The 18170-nt window shown below is 40.8% G+C and overlaps 1 protein-coding gene across 1 annotated transcript; it reads left to right on the top strand.

Moving 5' to 3' along the window:
* Positions 1–620: 620 nt before the first annotated feature.
* Positions 621–18103, top strand: LOC135463350 (uncharacterized). The gene is made up of 10 exons (XM_064740610.1): positions 621–1331; positions 7001–7346; positions 8086–8416; positions 9875–9993; positions 13963–14030; positions 14444–14634; positions 15489–15647; positions 16753–16812; positions 17299–17457; positions 18081–18103. The coding sequence occupies exons 2-10, from the start codon at positions 7311–7313 to the stop codon at positions 18101–18103; spliced, it is 1146 nt and encodes a 381-aa protein (XP_064596680.1). The 5' UTR covers positions 621–1331; positions 7001–7310.
* The last annotated feature ends 67 nt before the right edge of the window (positions 18104–18170 follow it).

Below are 18170 nucleotides of genomic sequence, written 5' to 3'. Positions count from 1 at the left end.
TTTTCAGAATTGCGTTTCACTAAAATATCTTCAGTTTTTCTCTAGCTAATAGCATATTTTTCAGTTTTTTAATCTCCGTATTCAGTGTTTTGAATCTCTTAACTACCCTTCAATGGTATTCGTTGGATTTGTATAATGTTTAGCTTTCCACCTTTCGTGACGTTATTTTGTACAAGAAGGCCTTACTGGTCACTAGCAAAGTGGCAAAAAGTGACCTTTTCCCCAATGCCTTAACATTGTATGGACGGCTATTTTTTTTAACACACGTATTGGTGGTCAAGTAACATCCAATTTCCAACTGGTCTTACAGAACTGAGAAGTTTTCGTCCAATGCACGCTTGTAATGCGAAGCATTTCAGTGAAATGACATGCGTCAGACACAGAAATGGACAGCGTTTACGAACAAACACACCCCAAAGCGGACAACAGTAAGATGAGGTCAACTCAATGAGAAATGAGCGTAAGTCAATGCTGGCATGTATGGCTATATGTATCTACATAACCATAGCCCCGTTTGGTGCAGAAGGGATACAGCTACCCCGAAGTATCAGAACACCAGCTCATTTCACCCGTCGAGCTAATGTTATATGAGGCTGAAATCACAATGTGTACTTACGAGATAATATTTTTCGGTGTTAGCCTTTGGACCCTCCTCATCCACCCCGTAAATGTATCCGTGCGCGCCATGACCGCTAACTTTGTGTACATCCCGCCGCAGCGACAGAATTGTAGGGATTCAACAGTGCAACAGTGTGTTCTAACGTATAGTCCAGGGAACAATCACCTTGACTGTAGGGGGGACCCTTCATTTCCAGCAGGTTCAGGTGGGTAAAATGTCACCATAAAAAAAAACCCCGCCAATTGATGAGGGCTACACCTAATTACCCAGCTCCACACGGCACGATGGCGGAAACCTGTTATTAGGTCAAATGGTCGCTACGACCCGCATCTCAGGCTTCTACTGATCGGCGAAACATTCGCCTTTGCAATGGGGGCCCGGAATATGCCCAACTCGCAATACCGGTACTCGGGTATCAGCAAATGTAATCCCGAAAGACACCAACCATGTCGACGCTAACTGAGTAGTGCTGAGCCGCAGCCCAACAGGACAATGGACATCCATGCAACTCGATGAGTAGCACTGGGCAGCCTACATCCATGAGCAGCACGTCCATGAGGCAACAGTACTCGTCAGCCTACATCCACGAGGGGAACGGAAGCAGGGAGGGGTGCCTGGCAACGTCAAGGGGACGTCACTCTTAGCCTCATCACCGCCTATTGAAATGATGATAAATCTTCGAATTAGCCAGCACTAATTTTCCCCGTCATTGGTAAGAACACTGGATATTTTCAGTATATACAAATCTGTGTTAAATGTTACTTTTTACGGATATTAAACGCTATTTGAATAATGAACAAAAGTCTGATCAGCAAAGCAGAGACAAGAGAATAGCTGCAGATGCGCTCACGTGACAAAAGTTAATAATGAATATAAACCAGTTGGCTAAGTAAATCCGTCATTTCATGTAAACGCTTCCTGAGCGCCAGTAATGATTGATTATGCGAGCGCATTTATATTCCTTACTAGTTATGCAGTAAATTTATTAACCTTATATATACTCAGTCACGCCTACACAGCTTTTCCAGTAACACAATTTAATGTCTGACTTAAGGAAGAATACACTCCTTGTATTCTAACATCACAGTCTCTGATGCATGTGAGGTTTCCCATGATGATTTTTTTTTTTTGTGATTGGTGTTTTACGCCGTACTCAAGAATATTTCACGTATACGACGGCGGCCAGCATTATGGTGGGTGGAAAACGGGCACAGCACGGGGGAAACCCACGACCATCCGCAGGTTGCTGGCAGACCTTCCCACATACGGCCGGAGAGGAAGCCAGCATGCGTTGGACTTGAACTCACAGCGACCGCATTGGTGAGAGACTCCTGGGTCATTACACTGCGCTAGCCAACTGAGCTTCCCATGATGACAATTCATATATGTGAATACCTGAGATGAACTGAGTTGCGTTCTGAAAAAATCAAATTCCACAAATTGTAATAAAACTCTGCAATATTACACATACACGTACACTCATGTCTACCTCGTGTTGTCTGTTCCCTACATTACCTAATACAGTTAATCTCATGTAATTAGCCATGAACTGTAAATTTGTACATGCATATGTATACATCATTACAACCTCACAAATTAATGGGCTTATCCTTATGAATTCACGAATAACAATGCTAAATCCACAAGTTTGCAGTTGGTCACAACAGAATCCCTCATATACTAACTAACTGTTGTTATGTAAACTGGTAGAATGCACTATGAAATGAGCTGTTTATCAATACCGAATCAAGGGAAATAACTATGGCACGAAGAGTCCTTGTTCACATTACACCCAAACACATTAGCTCATACTAAAAGGTATTGCCTTCAACTCCGCTCCCTGCTCTGTTTTCAGTGCGCTATACTTCAGTACCCATGTACATTTCTTTCACAGCAATGAACTGTAATTTACCCCCAAAGAAATAAAACGATTACCGCACAACAAACCTTACACAAACATTACCCGATTGGAAATTCAAAGCTATTGAACATAAATTACATTATTATCCTAAGAGTATACTAATACAAACTGCTATCCCTATACATGAAGAGTGCATCTGCGTGGCGTTATTTGTGGGCTTGATGGCGAGCCTAAAAGCACACGGCCGTCCGATCTTCTGAACAGGAGGCGCTGCTAGCTGCGCTGGGACGGAGGTGGGGGAATAAATCTACTTATAATCAACCCGTGTATGTCTAACTGTGTATCTTACATGCAACGTATTATTCTATCCAACATATAATAAAAATCAACTTATCATAACCACCATTTTTGCCGCTGTGGTTGCTGGAAGTGAAGTCATAGCATTTTGTTACCTTTGTAACCTCCACTGACATCTACTGGCCCCGATAGCACGGTTCGTAGAGCGTGCGCTGGGGGAGTGGTAGATACTGGGTCAAGTCACAACTTAGACTTTAAAAGAGAAAGTTGTAACTTCCTCGCGTGGCGTTCAGCATGAAGGGTATAGTGTAACGACTGGTTGACCCGTATCAGTATGATGGCTCGGACGGAGCGACTTACTTGCCCTCGGTAAGGCGTCTCAGTAAAGCAGCACTAGATAAAAGAGCGGTGGAAATCCGTCCTCCAACAAGGAGGCACATTACATGAACTCTTAAGGATTCGTTCGTCGTCATATGACTGAAAACTTGTTAAGTACTACGTTAAACTCCAAGCATTCACTCAATGACCCACTGAGATCTGATATATTTTAACCAGGTGCAAAATAACAGTGCAGAATTTTATAGTGTATCAACTCCCCAAAAATGCCTGTATGGTAGTATTCTGCAATCAGTGCCCCTTCACTGTTCATTTCGGAGGCAAATCGTGGACCCAGTAGCACGAACTGCACATGTGTAACCTTGACACGATCACTGTCTGGGCTCATGGAACAACAACCATATTTTCTTAGCCGCACTTTCGACACAAATTAAACGGCAATAATCATATACTAATGCAAATACACAGTAAACAGAAATTCCTTACGAGTGTTATGAATAAAAATAAATGAATAGAACACATACATGTATTCGTCATACACTTCAGTTCTGCAGGTTGAGTGCAGGTCAGCTTTTAGCAATCCATGTGTGTTACACGAATTCTGAGATAGTTGAGGCATTTAGTTACCGTTATACTGGCTCATCTTTGAGCTCAGTCAGTGACTGTTGTGACCCCTGTGTATACGAGGTATATGGGCGCTTATGAAGTGCACCAAGTCGGCATTATTTTGAACATGCGCGGCTTTCCCTATTAGGCGGTCTTGAACACCAGCTTTCCCGGATAGGTGGTGTTAAACACTGGCTCTTACCGATCAGTAGGTGATGAACACCCGCTCCTAAAGATCGGAAGGTGTTGAACACCGGCCCTCTCGGATTGGGTGGCGTTAAACACCAGCTGTCCTAGATTAGTAGGTGTTGAACACCAGCTCTCTGGGATCGTGTGGTGTTGAACATCGGCTCTTGGAATTTTTCCATGACCGCTCTTCTTATAGACGAAAGTACCAGGCCACCATACGTAAGATTGAAACTACTACAGTATCCTTACGAGGTCCTTTGTTCGCTTTCAGACCTTGAACTCCTCTTATCCACATTGTAAATGTATCCCCGAGGAATTTGACTGTTAGAAGTTGTAATTCCCAAACACAGCACTGTGAACAAATGGAATAAACTAGTGAGTGGAGGCTGGGTTCCTTCATCTCACACATCTTGCCTCCTCTTACTAAATAGCCCAGTTACAGATTTTCACGTGTTATGAAAAACCCTGGTGGGCGCCCTTTGCCTCAAAACCAGAGCAGTGACAACAGTGTGATAGTTGCCAATGGTCAAATGTATTATCGGTAAAATCCGACCTCTTTATCTCAGCCAGGGTTATATTCAAACTGTTTATTAGCACTGTGTTTTTCAGAATTAGGTAAAACATAGTGATTTTAGTTTTAATTTATTAAACGCCACTGGTGAAGAATTACATATTGAAAAATTTGTGAGTGTAACAGCTGAGAAACCCGAGTTGTACCCATCATACCAAAGGGTCTCTCTTTGTAACAGATCTTTACTTTCTACCATTGTAATCATCAGCTGGCCATTTGAACATGCCAGTTTACACCACTTACATTGCTCATAAAAAAAAACAACCGAACACCCATCGTCAAGTTACTTACGCCAGATCAGAATCTTGAAATTTAAGATGTGATTAGTCCAAGATAAGGTGCAAAAATTAGGTTTTAAGAGAATTTCGTCAGTATGCAAATTAGGCAAGTACAGGCCAATGAAAATTTGACAAAATAGGTCAAAATGCTGAAGAGATACTGACCAGCTGTATTAACCATGTTTATCTTTTCTGCACGACACGCTGACAAGATAAATACCAATAACTGTAAACAGAACTCGGAGGATTGTCGTTTGATAACTGAATAGCTTTACATCTGAATAAAGCTTGTAAAAAACACCTGTGAGGGAGAAACAAATAGGCCCGACGACGACAAGAAAGACCCAAATCATATTCTCAAGAAGGGTATGGAGGCTGATCGGGAGCGCATCAATTCACCGAAAATTATATAACTAAAAACTATTTTACGAAACAAATAAATCAAGTTATGAAGTTATTTGTTTATTTATTTGATTGGTGTTTCACGCCGTACACAAGAATATTTCACTTATACGACGGCGGACAGCATTATAGTGGAAGGAAACCGGTCAGAGCGCGGGGAAAACCCACGATCATTCGCAGGTTGCTGGCAGACCTTTCCACTTATGTCCGGAGAGGCAGCCAGCATGAGCTGGACTTGAACTCACAGCGACCACACTGGTGAGAAGCTCCTGTGTCATTACGCTGCGCTAGCGCGCTAACCAACTGAGCCACGGAAACCCCATCAAGTTAAAGCTTTATGTACTGTTTTCTTAACGGCTGCAAATCCCACTGTCATACCACGTGGGGAGAAATAGCAAATATTCGAAAACAAAAGACTGATGGACTAAGCATAGGGCCGGAAACAAGGTGAACACAACACGGAGACGAATCAACAAAACTTACAGCTGAAAAAAAAAGAAACTTTGTGAATAAAATGTAATGTACCTTTACACAATATAATCGAACTGTTATGAACCAATAAGAGGACTCTATGTATATAAATAGTAGACTACTTCCTTTCTCGCACATATTCTTTTGAATGAGATCACAATACAACGCCAGAGCAAACATTGGCAAAGTCGGTATGAAGGTATGTCGAAATTTAGCCGTATGTCGGTCGTTTGGCTAAGTACACAGGCGGGGCCGCTTTAGCCGGACGTTGTGGGACAGGGATCGCTTCTGAGGAATTGGGTCAAGCAATTTTGCTGTGTGGCTGTCTCACGTGACCCTTTGAGGTTCAATGAAGCATGATGCACGTGATCAAACTGGGAGACTATCTACTGGAGTGAGGTGAATACCATTTAAAGGTAAAGGTATACCATCAACAGTGAGCTGGGAGCGTGTCCTAGGTGTGCCTGTAGGCACTGTGTTAAAAGAAGGAAGTGAGTCTTCGCTACATGTTTATGTTGGCTATGTACTGACACGCTCACACTTGACTGACGAAGGTTACATTCTGGTAAGCATATACTCTTGATTAAGATTATAAAGAAACCCAAAACAATAGTGATTACTAATGGACCACACCGTATAAATGCCGTAAGCATAGAGAGTAAAATCAGAGCAGCGACGATAGTATGATAATTGGTCACAAGTAGCCGGTGAAATACGGTCTCTTGTCAGTTTGCCATACAGTATGCATGTGGAGAGAGTAACAATAGTAGAGAAGCAAGCTTTAATCGGACAACCTAGGTGAATACAAATCAGTGGAAGAGTAAAACCGGCTTGCTTTTCAGAGAGTGTTTTGAGTACGTACATGTACATAATCGACGGAGATTTCAGTTGCACGATACATGTTGAACGAGTTTAAACACACTTGAATCGGGGAGGGAAAACATGAGCTAGCTGGTGCAAGCCACACCTGCTTACCGTATAGAGATTACAACCTTGTGCCACAGTAACATGAGAGATTTGTCTTACATGCACCCTTGTCCGTTTAGAAACCCACCCGGATGCCGGTACATAAGGAGGGGCTAATGCCAAGCTATATGTGCACAAAGGCCCCTCCGGTATCAGTGCAAAACAGTCTTGTTGATATTGTGAACGTTTACAAATGCAGAAGCACTTGAAACAGAATCCATGTTTGTTTGTTTTTTTTTCTCAAAGCCAAAAACCAGTGGCGTTTGATTACATACAATCAGATTTAAAGTGATCACATCGAGGGTAAATTGATCTGGTGGGATCAGCTGCTGACGTCAGTAATGCCAGGATTAACTTTGCACGTGTATCGTGTCCAGATCAGTTTTACATGTTTGTCTTGCCAGGATCAGCAGGTACGCCTTGTGCCAGGATCAGTGAGACACGTGTATCGTACCGGATCATCCACCCATTTACTACGTGTACTGCTTCGGAATCACCCGTCCATTTATCGCGTGTCCGGAGTGGGAATCACCTGCCAACCACGTGTACACCGAGGGAATTATCTACCCAATACGTGTACGGCGTCGCAATCACCTACCCACCCCCGTGGGAATTACCTACCACCCACCGCGTGGGAATCAACCCATCATGTGTACAGCGGGAGAGGACCTCCATTGCCTGATGTCTCTCTTGTAAACTTTATGACGACCAGCTATGACGTTCAACCCTACCTACACTTATAAACCTGAGGTAAGAGTGCGGCGAAATGACAGACTGATTTACTGAGTATAACTGACTGAGTAGCCTTAAGGGACAAGACCAACGATTTTTGACTGGGTTTCAGTTGTTTTAGATACTTTTCGATAAACATGAGACCCGCACTCTCATAAATACTTTCTAAGCTATTAAGGAAGTCATTTCTGAAACGGAATTGACGCTTGCGGTGCAAATAGACCGTGCAACAACAGCATAATATTAATGTCAGCATACACTTTCGGGCGATGAGGCCAGAAATCACTGGTCTTATCCTTTCATGCAATGTCAGCCATGCTCTATAAGTACTGATTGATTTATTTATTTTATAATTTTTTTTTTATTTAATTTTGTATATTTTACTTGAGGTTTAAATAATGCGGATAAGCAACAGTCTAATACGTAAATGGCAATATGCAAAGTGTACTCTCAGTTGGTTGGCGCGCTAGCGCAGTGTAATGATCCAGGAGGCTCTCACCAATGCGGTCGCTGTGAGTTCAAGTCCTGCTCATGCTGTCTTCCTCTCCGGCCGTATGTGGGAAGGTCTGCCAGCAACCTGCGGATGGTCGTGGGTTTCCCCCGGGCTGTGCCCGGTTTCCACCCACTATAATGCTGGCCGCCGTCGTATAAGTGAAATATTCTTGAGTGCGGCGTAAAACACCAATCAAATAAATAAATAAATAAATAAATAAATACAAAGTGTCCTACTAACCTGATTTTTATTCCCACACACTAGGGTATAAGTTATCCTCGCTTGGACAATGACCATCAAGAGCCACCATGGGGTAAAAGCTCTACCCTACCAGGTAAGCTCTCCCAGCCACCCTCACTGGTACAAGGCGACTTGACAGACATTAGTGTGGGGGCCTACGGTATGAGCAATGACAAACCGAACCTCAAGACTGGTACATACGAAACAAAAATTCCGGAATATCCCACTGCCAAGGAGAACCGAAACAGATGGAAGAAGAACTGGAGATTTATAATACCGATATGCCTTGTGGTCGGCGTCGTCATCGGGGTGGTCATATTTGCAGCCATTTTTTTCACCAAATCAAGCTATCTGGGTAAGAATTTATTTATTTACTTCTTTTGAACACCATACTGAAGACTTTTTCACTTATACATGTACTATAATAGTGCATGGAGTTTTATGGATGGAGGAAATTGAGGTGCCTTGCAAGACTGTAGTAGTAGTAGCAGTTGATTTCTATGTAAAAGAAGGTCTGTCAGCAACCTGCGGATGGTCGTGGGTTCCCCCAACCGGACTCTGCCCGGTTCCAATCCACAATAATGCTGGCTGCCGTCGTATAAGTGCAATATTCTTGAGTATGGCGTAAAACACCAATCAAATAAATCAATAAATAAATAAATTTGTATCAAAAAGTAGTTCTAAACAGAAGAAAGATATCATTTATGCTCATAATAACAACATTTTAGTATTCCATGATCTTCAGTAATGATTATTACCTTTATTTTGTGTGGAAATTCTTAGCAGAACTAGCTTGGAATCGTTTACTGTCGAAGTCTTTGAGCGAACCGCACATTTATTTATTTATTTATTTGATTGGTGTTTTACGCCGAACTCAAGAATATTTCACTTCTACGACATCGGCCAGCATTATGATGGGTGGAAACCGGGCAAAGCTCGGGGGGAAAAAACCACGACCATCCGCAAGTTACTTGCAGACCTTCCCACGTACGGCCGGAGAGGAAGCCAGCATGAGCTGGACTTGAACTCACAGCGACCGCATTGGTGAGAGACTTCTGGGTGATTACGTTGCGCTAGCGCGCTAACCAACTGAGCTACGTAGGCCCCTGGAATCGCACATAATCGCAACAACATGTTCTTGGTGTCATCGGCACGAATCTGCACAACGTTTTCCTGTTATGAATGCACGAAAGAATATCGAACAACTGACAAATGCACTCTGAATAGGGGCAGTCTATTCGTCGTGTTAAATTAGATCGTAACGTTGCATATACGAATAGTTGCAATACATCACACCGAAACTGTATGGGATACATATTTTTATCATCAGCAACCTGTATGGTGAACGTATTGCTAAAACATTTCTTCCGTCTTTCCAACGTCGTTGAAAACTGTAAAACTCCGTATCAGTTTTATACTTTATATACTTAGCTCTCTTGTGGTTTGAATATAGCTAGAACTTTTCCCCATCGTTTCTCTTTTAGCCAGTCACACATTATGATGCCACAGTGAACATTAGCGATAAAATTTGAATGAAATATTCTGTACAATAATTGTTTTTGTCTACAGTATTATGTTGTTGCTTTTTATGGGACTAAATTGTTCACAGAAATGTCCAGTTATACAGACACTCTTGAGCGGCAAATAATTAATTATAGCACTCCACCCCCTCTTCAAGCGTTAAAACAGGATTTACGTTACTGTATAGTCTTTTGAATCTCCACTGAAGTCTATGGTAACTTTACAAGCTTTAGTATTATTACCCCCTCCCCCCCCCCCCCCAATTTTTTTTTCAAAACTCCACTTCAAACAGGAAACGATATGCTAATGGAACTGCACGGGAGGATGGTGCTGTTAGAAGATTGGTCCCCGACCCTGAACGATTCTACCTCAGCGGATTACAGAGAGACAGTGTCCCGGATAGAACAAGAGGTAAAGTTATGTGTAGCGAAACATCTGCAATGTGGGAGTATGCATCGTTCCTGAGTTGCCTCAAAAAGTGCATGTAGAGTAAAATCAGAGCAGCGACGATAGTGTTATAGTCGGTAAATGGCGACACGTGAACGGTAAAATCCGACCTCTTGTGAGTTTAACTGAGTTAGGGTTTTCATTTGTAACTGTTCATGTAATGTGATTGTGTGTTAAATGTGATGACATAAATGTGATGACATAAATGTGATGACATAGATGTGATGACATAAATGTGATGACAACACATCATTTTGAGTGATTCTTAACCACTGACATCTAAATTGCAATTGACATCACCGCATTTTTTTGCCCAGTTCTGCTTAAGCCATTGTGCTAAGGGGGCGTGTAAATTGTTACTATTCATGCATATACATGAACAGTTAGCATAAAACCCTCAAGGAGGTAAACTGACAAGAGGTCGTATTTCGTCGGTTACGTGTGACCATTTGCCACCTGTCTATTTCACTGTCGTCGCTGCTCTGGATTTATTATCTATGCTGTACGACTATCACCCTGTCGTCGCTGCTCTGGTTTTATTCTCTATGCTGTACGTCTATCACACTGTCGTCGCTGCTCTGGTTTTACTCTCTATGCTGTACGCTTATCACACTGTCGTCGCTGCTCTGGATTTATTCTCTATGCTGTAAGTCTTTAATTATAATGTATATACACAAAAAGTAGGAATTTAAAAATCACGCTAAAAATGTTAAATTGAATTTATTAGACGTCACAGATCTAGAAATTCTCAAAATGATGTATTGCCATTGTAATTAATGCACAATCACGTCATAACATCTGAAAGGGTCAAGGGCTTGGGACAGGCTTAGTTCATCAGCAGAATTCTAGTGTATGCAGGAATACAAGATGAAAAAACTACAGCAAAGTGAGTAAAACCAAGGCAGCGACCATACACAATGTGCTATAGTTGACAAATGGGCACTTGTATCCCGTAAAATCCGATTTATTTTCAACTGTTCATGTAAATGCTTAAATGGACGCGAATCACCTGCTCCTTACAGCACTATGGCTTAAACAGAATTAGGTAAATTAGATATACAGTGATGTTAATTGCGATATAGTAGACGTCACGGGTTTAGAATTACTCAAAATGCTGTATTGTTATCACATTAAAACAATGCGCATCTGAACAAAGTTTCACGTGCAAGAGAAGAAATTTAGTTATTTAGAGAAGACAAACGATGGAGTAAATGGAAGACCTGAATGTTTGAACGCAAGAAGTTCTTGAAAGAAAGGGGTGTCATTTGTGTCTCTGATGGATGGTGAGACAGGTTGATTGGTAAGCTAATCTTGACAAAATAAACTAATATTATTGGCAGATCACATAATACAATGTAGAACGTTTTCTAGTTTAGCACCATATGAAACATCTGTACACGTGAGTTCATATACGCGTTACATGTCTTTTCTCATCTGTCAGCAAATACGTACGTTATGTTTCATATCACCACGTCTGTGCCATATGCATGTATACATGAGGCCCGATGCATGTTAATAGCAGGTAACACATGCTAAAGGGATTTGCATGCATTTGGCACACGTATGTGTCGCTATTATGAATTCTAATTGAAATTCATACGTTTAACAAATGTATGCATGTACAAAATTCGCGTACTGAACATCTCCAATCTAGACGCCCACTATATATTCAGTTATGCGTTCCTCTTGTGTCTCCATGCTATTGTTGGTACACATGTTAGCAAACAGTCAAAAGGAAATGACGCCTTGCTAAAGCAGACAATGATTCAGTCGCATTTATTCAAGCGCACCGGGGTCTGTTTCGTGCCGTTATGTATATTTCCAGATGGCCTTATATATTAGATATATCAGATTGGCAACATTTACATTGAAGCCATTGAGGGGGTGGTAAGGTAAACAGTAAAAATGCACTTGTTTTACAACATGTATACAATATGTTGTAAATTCCATACGTGCCTGTGGATGCGAGATGTGCCTCAGAGGGTTAGGCCCGAAACCAGGTGTGAGTTCAATTCCGGCCTTGTCTTCCACCATGCAGTATGACGTCTATAAGTAACTTGCCAATGGTCGGCGGTTTATCCTCGTATCCGTCAAAAATACGCGACACGCAGGAATAAATCACGTATGATGACCACTTACTCTCGCGTCAGGTGTTTCACGTGAAAATTCTCCAACCGAGTATTTCTGTAGACCTACTCTCCTTTGTGATTATAAAATATATGCAGCACTTTTGAATATCGTTAAAGTAGGCTATACTTGAGATCTGTGAAGAAACTTTTATGTATCTACCCAGAATGTAATATCTCAAAAAAGTTATAATGTAACCCACTTTTTAAATGTTAGCTTATTTACCGATTTCGAAGGGTAATACGTGCACAGAAAAGGCAGCTGATATTTTGTGAAATAAAATACCAACTTAATTGGAAAATTCGAAAATAATCACAAAACTTCGATTGGATTTGTGCTCATCGATTTTTTTGTTTATCCAAAACTCTGTGATGTAGACTCCTTAAAATACAGCAAAGTATTGTCTGTATACATATACGGGCCTCCGTGGTTCAGTTGGTTAGCGCGCTAGCGCTGCGTAATGACCCAGGAGCCTCTCGCCAATGCGCCCTCTGTGAGTTCAAGTCCAGCTCCTGCCGGCTTTCTCTCCGGCTGTACACGGGAAGGTCTTCCAGCAACCAGCTGATGATCGTAGGTTTCTAGCTGGATCTACCCGGCTTACTCCCATCATAATGCTGGCAGCCGTTATATAAGTGAAATATTCTTGAGTACGTAAAGTGAGGCGTAAAACACCAATCAAATAAATAAACAAATAAATACATCAATATACATATACACGACCGGTCGATGGCTCTCGTGGGGCGTTTAACAAACATCATGACGCTCGTTGAACACTAAATAAAACGACCAAAAAAGGAATCACTGACGTGAAATATATATATATATATATATATATATATATATATATATATATATATATATATATATATATTACATAATACATATACTGATAGCTGGCAAATGGTCACACTTATTGCCGGTGAAATCTGGCCTCTTGCAACTTTAAGTCAGTCCGGATTTTATTCCGACTGTTCATGTACATAAGTAGCATCGAACAGAACCCGTAGCACAATGGTTTAAACAGAAATAGATAAAAAAAAAAAGAAAACAAAATGCAATGATGTTAGTTGCAATTTGTGAGACGCCATTCCTCTAGAATTACTCAAAATGTTGTATTGTCATCACGTTTAACACACAATCACATTAAAAATGCATTTGAAACAAGGCATTCTACGGTGGCCTTTTCTGGCCATTTTATGACTGGTGACATCACGTCAGGTTTTAACAGTTTTCTACACACATTCTTCTAAACCTCTGTATTCAAAATGCATAAATGTATGCGAACTATTTTAAACAAAAAGTATGGATGTGACGTAATTTATACCCAATTGGCTTCAACGGTTCACCGTAGAATCCAATGTTTTAGAATCATTTCACGCGGTTGAAAAACAATTAATACTGACACATGTGGAACTAACGTCCTGGTTTGTTTATTGATTTATACTTCATTCTTTTCTTTGTCTTAAGTAAAACATGCTAAACTATTAGGTTCGTTCCAGTTTATTTATTTATTTATTTGATTGTTGTTTTATGCCATACTCGAGAATATTTCACTTATACGACGGCGGCCAGCATTATGGTGGGTGGAAACCGGGCAGAGAAAACCCACGACCATCCGCAGGATGCTGCAGACCTTCCCACTTACGGGCGGAGAGGAAGCCACAGCATGAGCTGGACTTGAGTACGTTCTAAGTCTGCTTAAAATTATCTATGGGTATCGAATCTATCTTATTTCATGCATCCCCTGAATTTGATTCAAAATGACTGTCAGCATGACAAATGTCATATTTTTTTCCTTTTCTACAGCTTGAATCTTCATTAAAGAACGACAAGCTGTCACTGTCATATGAAGCTGTGAAAGTTATAAACTTACGGTAAGATATTCTCTCCAGTGAAAGATCATGTTGTTTTTATAAACTTACGGTAAGATATTCTCTCCAGTGAAAGATCATGTTGTTTTACTTTGTAATTAAATTCTTCACAAATCTTTGGGTTGAAGAGGTTTATTAATTATTTAAAGACCAGATCACTTTTAATTGCTAAGCAGGAGTGTAATTCGTCCGCTACAGAGTGCTTGATGGGTAACTGGGTACTAGTGAACAGCTCAATAATTTTTAATCGAGTACTTGGCGAGCTACCGAATACTTGTTGAGCAGCTGAGAAATTCGTGAGGTACCGAGTATATGTACTTGCATGGTAGCTAACAAATACTTGTTGAGCATGTCAGCTACTCGTAACCTACCGATTACTTGGTGATATAACTAGGTCACGTGTTTTCCTCTGACAGGTCCGGGAGTATTATCGTGGATTTCATAATAGTAATAACTCTGCCTTCTGACGCCAAGACAGAGGAAAACGGAGATGTTATGGTAACTGTGGAAGGTGCAGACGCTAAACAGAAAGTGACGGCTGTGATCAAAGACTCTATCAAAAACACCGCCAATCTGAACATCGACACAGATTCTGTCTCCATTACTGGTAAGTTGAGTCAAGCTTAAAAGAAAACACAACAGTGAACCGAATGAATACATTTTCATCGATAAAGTATCCCACATGAAGTTTAAAAATCGCGAGGTTTTATCTTCATGACGTGGCATAACCGAAATATTGCTTTTCCAAGTCACTTCAACACGCACGGGAAAATCGAAAGTGCCGTAATGTTATCAATTATAATCAATCAGACGCCAGAAATTTCTGTCAACCGACATCTCAGGGCCTTCCGCTGGCGTCACGCCAACGCTGTTTTGGCTTTTAGCAATTAGACGGTGAAGTACGAGCGACGCAACGATTCTCAGACTTGGCGGTGGCCAGTGTGGTCGCTGTGAGTTGAAGTCCAGCTCATGTGGGCTTGCTCTCTGGCCGTACGTGGAAAGGTCTGCCAGGAGCCTGCGGATAGTCATGGGTTCCCCCCCCCCACCATGCTTTTCCCATTTTCCCCCCACCATAATGCTTTCGGCCGTGGTATCAGTAAGATATTCTTGAGTACGGCATATAACACCAATCGAATATATGAATCAATAAATCAAACTTTGTGTTACTCTCTTACTATTGTGATAAAAGTCGTTTTGAGAATTGGAATGCGATTATTGGCACAGAACATTCATTGTGGTTGACGGTTTTTATGCAAATGTCAGTTTCGACTCATAGATTCGGTACTGTTAGGAAAATTCTTAACTATATTTTGCTTCCCCCGATGGTGCTAGAGATATGCACAAATGCAAACATGAAATTGTTAAGGTTTCTTTCACCAAAATCCATTTTTGCAATATCGGCAATACGGCTTTTTTTTGATTTTATAATTCTGTTAATTTTCATCTCTTTCCCCCCATCAGTTTCCGTGACACACAACCCTTCTCCATCATCTACCACAGCAGGTCCACCGAATGGAAAGATCACAAAAGCGCCTTCAGTCACGGCTCACTCTACAACAGGCCATGGACACCCGACTCCCGAGACGACCAAGAATACAAGGCCTCCGATCAGACCTACTGGTAGGCATCTCAGTTTCTCTCTGAACTGTATCGCCTTACTTTATGCGCGGTGGAACATGAAGTTCCACCATTTTTTATATATAAACACCATTTTTCTTTATTTTCCCCTTCCTTGATGAATATTTCCGAAGCGGTCTTTTTTTGTTGTTGTAACACTTATGCTGGTCAAGTAAAATTAGGTATATCACACTTGATAATGAGAAAGAATACAACGGCGTTATCTTCCGGAATAAATTAGGGCATTTTTATTCGAATTATGTTTTTGTTAAAAACCTTTCAAGTTTACCCTAAAACTTCCAAAAATCGTCACTGAGATGCACTAGTTTATTACACAGTTCCACTGTGTTTTGTTTTCCTTAAAAGAAAAGAACACATGTATACAACCTATATCTTAAAATAAAGATCTATACAAATTTTTTTTTAGGTTTTGTAAAATTTTTGTAATGGAGCAAAACGATTTTAAACATTTTCTACAAATTCCACCGATACGAGGCACATTAAAAGTTCCGCGAGATTTTGGGTTTGTCCAATGAAAAGCCTCCTTTCCTCCTCTCGAATATTCATGGTGACGTCACTGTATTTAAGGTTTTACTCCTACCATATGATTAACGTGCATTTCCAGTCTCAGCATTTTAAGGCCTCTAAAAGCCAACTCTCAAAAGGAAGAGGTCGGGGTGTACTTGGATACATCGTGCCGACATGCGTAGCTATAGGCCGCCAAAATGTGTTTAGAATGCCGTGCTCTGAAGGGCTACTCGGCAAAGCCAAGCACGATGATGTATGTAATCTGTTAAAATGGAGGCCAAAAGGGAATTTCTTAGACTTCGATATTTAACTATCAAATACTCAAATAACAAACACTGCCGACAGAATATTGAGATACTGTCTTTAACATTAAGCATACCCCTGTGAGTAAAGGTATCGGTTGCATAAATAGGTTCTTTTCTTTTAATGCTTTTGTTACATTGATGAAACTTTGCATGTAACTTTTAATATGAATATGAATCAAGTGTTTCAACTTGCACCTTTCCAGTTGATCGCTAGACAACTTTATTGGAATGTGTAAAATATTAAACATTTTTCTGGATTTATGTTTTTAACCCAGATTCGAGCAGCATGAGTTCATTATCATCTCTAACAACCAAATCTTCAGGCGACGTCGATGGTAAATATTGACCTGAGCAATGTGCCATACTTATATTTTGGCATATTCTGAAAAATGATAAAAATGTAAATTTCGAAAGAGAGGCGAAAATTCCGTTAAATGATACAATTCAGATCATAGCAATGGTGGCTAGCACATCCCTTCATCCTCTGTTTATAACCCACCAGGACATACGTGTGAAAGTCTGACAGCAACCACCGGGTGGTCGTGGGTTTCCCTCGGGCTCTGTCCGGTTTCCTCCCACCATAATACTGACGGCCGTCGTATAAGTGAAATATTCTTGAGTACAACATAAAATACCAGTCAAATAAATAAACAAACAAAAAAATAAATAAATAAATAAAACAGCCCTCTGGGAAAAGTATTTGTCTTCATTACCCTGAGATTGGCTGAGATGTTTCCAGTTTCACTTCTACGTAATCCAATGATGATGACGTCTAAGTTTTAAAAAGGTACACTATAAAAGATTGATCCCACAATTTTTAGGGAGATCCCCGAACTGTACATTTGAGGACGGTGACTGTGGGTACAGCATCGTTCGTCCAGTCCATGAAGGCGGATCACAGTGGGTGTGGTATGGTACGGAAGGGAATAGTTCGGACACAGCACTCCCCAACGCAGACCACACCACGAACGCGGAGGGAGGTGCGTATCATAATCTTTTTGTACTTTGTCTTATGTGTAACCATGGTAACTATGCTGTTAAAACTAGTCTGCATTCGATATAATGAAAATCACACCACAAAGACTAAAATCAGAACAGCGGAGGTGTGTGATAACTGGCAGTTGGTGAAATACAGCCTCTTTTTTCAGTTTACCTCAGAGCTTTATACTGAATGTAATTCATGTAAATGCTTGAAGAGTAGTAAAATGCATCCCCCTAGGCCCACGACGTAAGCAGAATTAGCTTTTAAAAAATGCATTGATGTTGCCTGTGATTTATTATACGCCACTGGTCTAGAATCACTCAAAATACTGTATTGCCATCACATTTATTTTATTTATTTATTTTATTTGATTGGTGTTTTACGCTGTACTCAAGAATATTTCACTTATACGACCTCGGCCAGCATTATGGTGGGTGGAAAACCGGGCACAGCCAGGGGGAAACCCACGACCATCCGCAAGTTGCTGCAAGACCTTCCCACTGACGGCCGGAGAGGAAGGCAGCATCCATCACATTTATAATACATACGTTGCATTTATTTTATAAATGAAATTTGAAATTTACAAACTGTGTCAAATCGTATTTGTTTTATTTTCATTAGGCTATTCGAATTCGACTAAGTGAAAGAATTCTGAGCATGATGTAAAAGGAACAACTAAATAAATAAACAAATGATACACAAATAAATAAA

Source organism: Liolophura sinensis, chromosome 3, assembly GCF_032854445.1.
Source record: "Liolophura sinensis isolate JHLJ2023 chromosome 3, CUHK_Ljap_v2, whole genome shotgun sequence".
Classification (NCBI taxonomy): Eukaryota; Metazoa; Mollusca; class Polyplacophora; order Chitonida; family Chitonidae; genus Liolophura; species Liolophura sinensis.
This window is presented reverse-complemented; position numbering and strand designations above follow the sequence as displayed.

Coding starts and splice junctions, on each gene's coding strand:
- LOC135463350 (XM_064740610.1), top strand. CDS start 7,311: ATGACGTTCAACCCTACCTACACTTATAAACCTGAG. Junction 8,417..9,874: donor CACCAAATCAAGCTATCTGG/GTAAGAATTTAT, acceptor CACTTCAAACAG/GAAACGATATGCTAATGGAA. Junction 16,813..17,298: donor ATCTTCAGGCGACGTCGATG/GTAAATATTGAC, acceptor CACAATTTTTAG/GGAGATCCCCGAACTGTACA.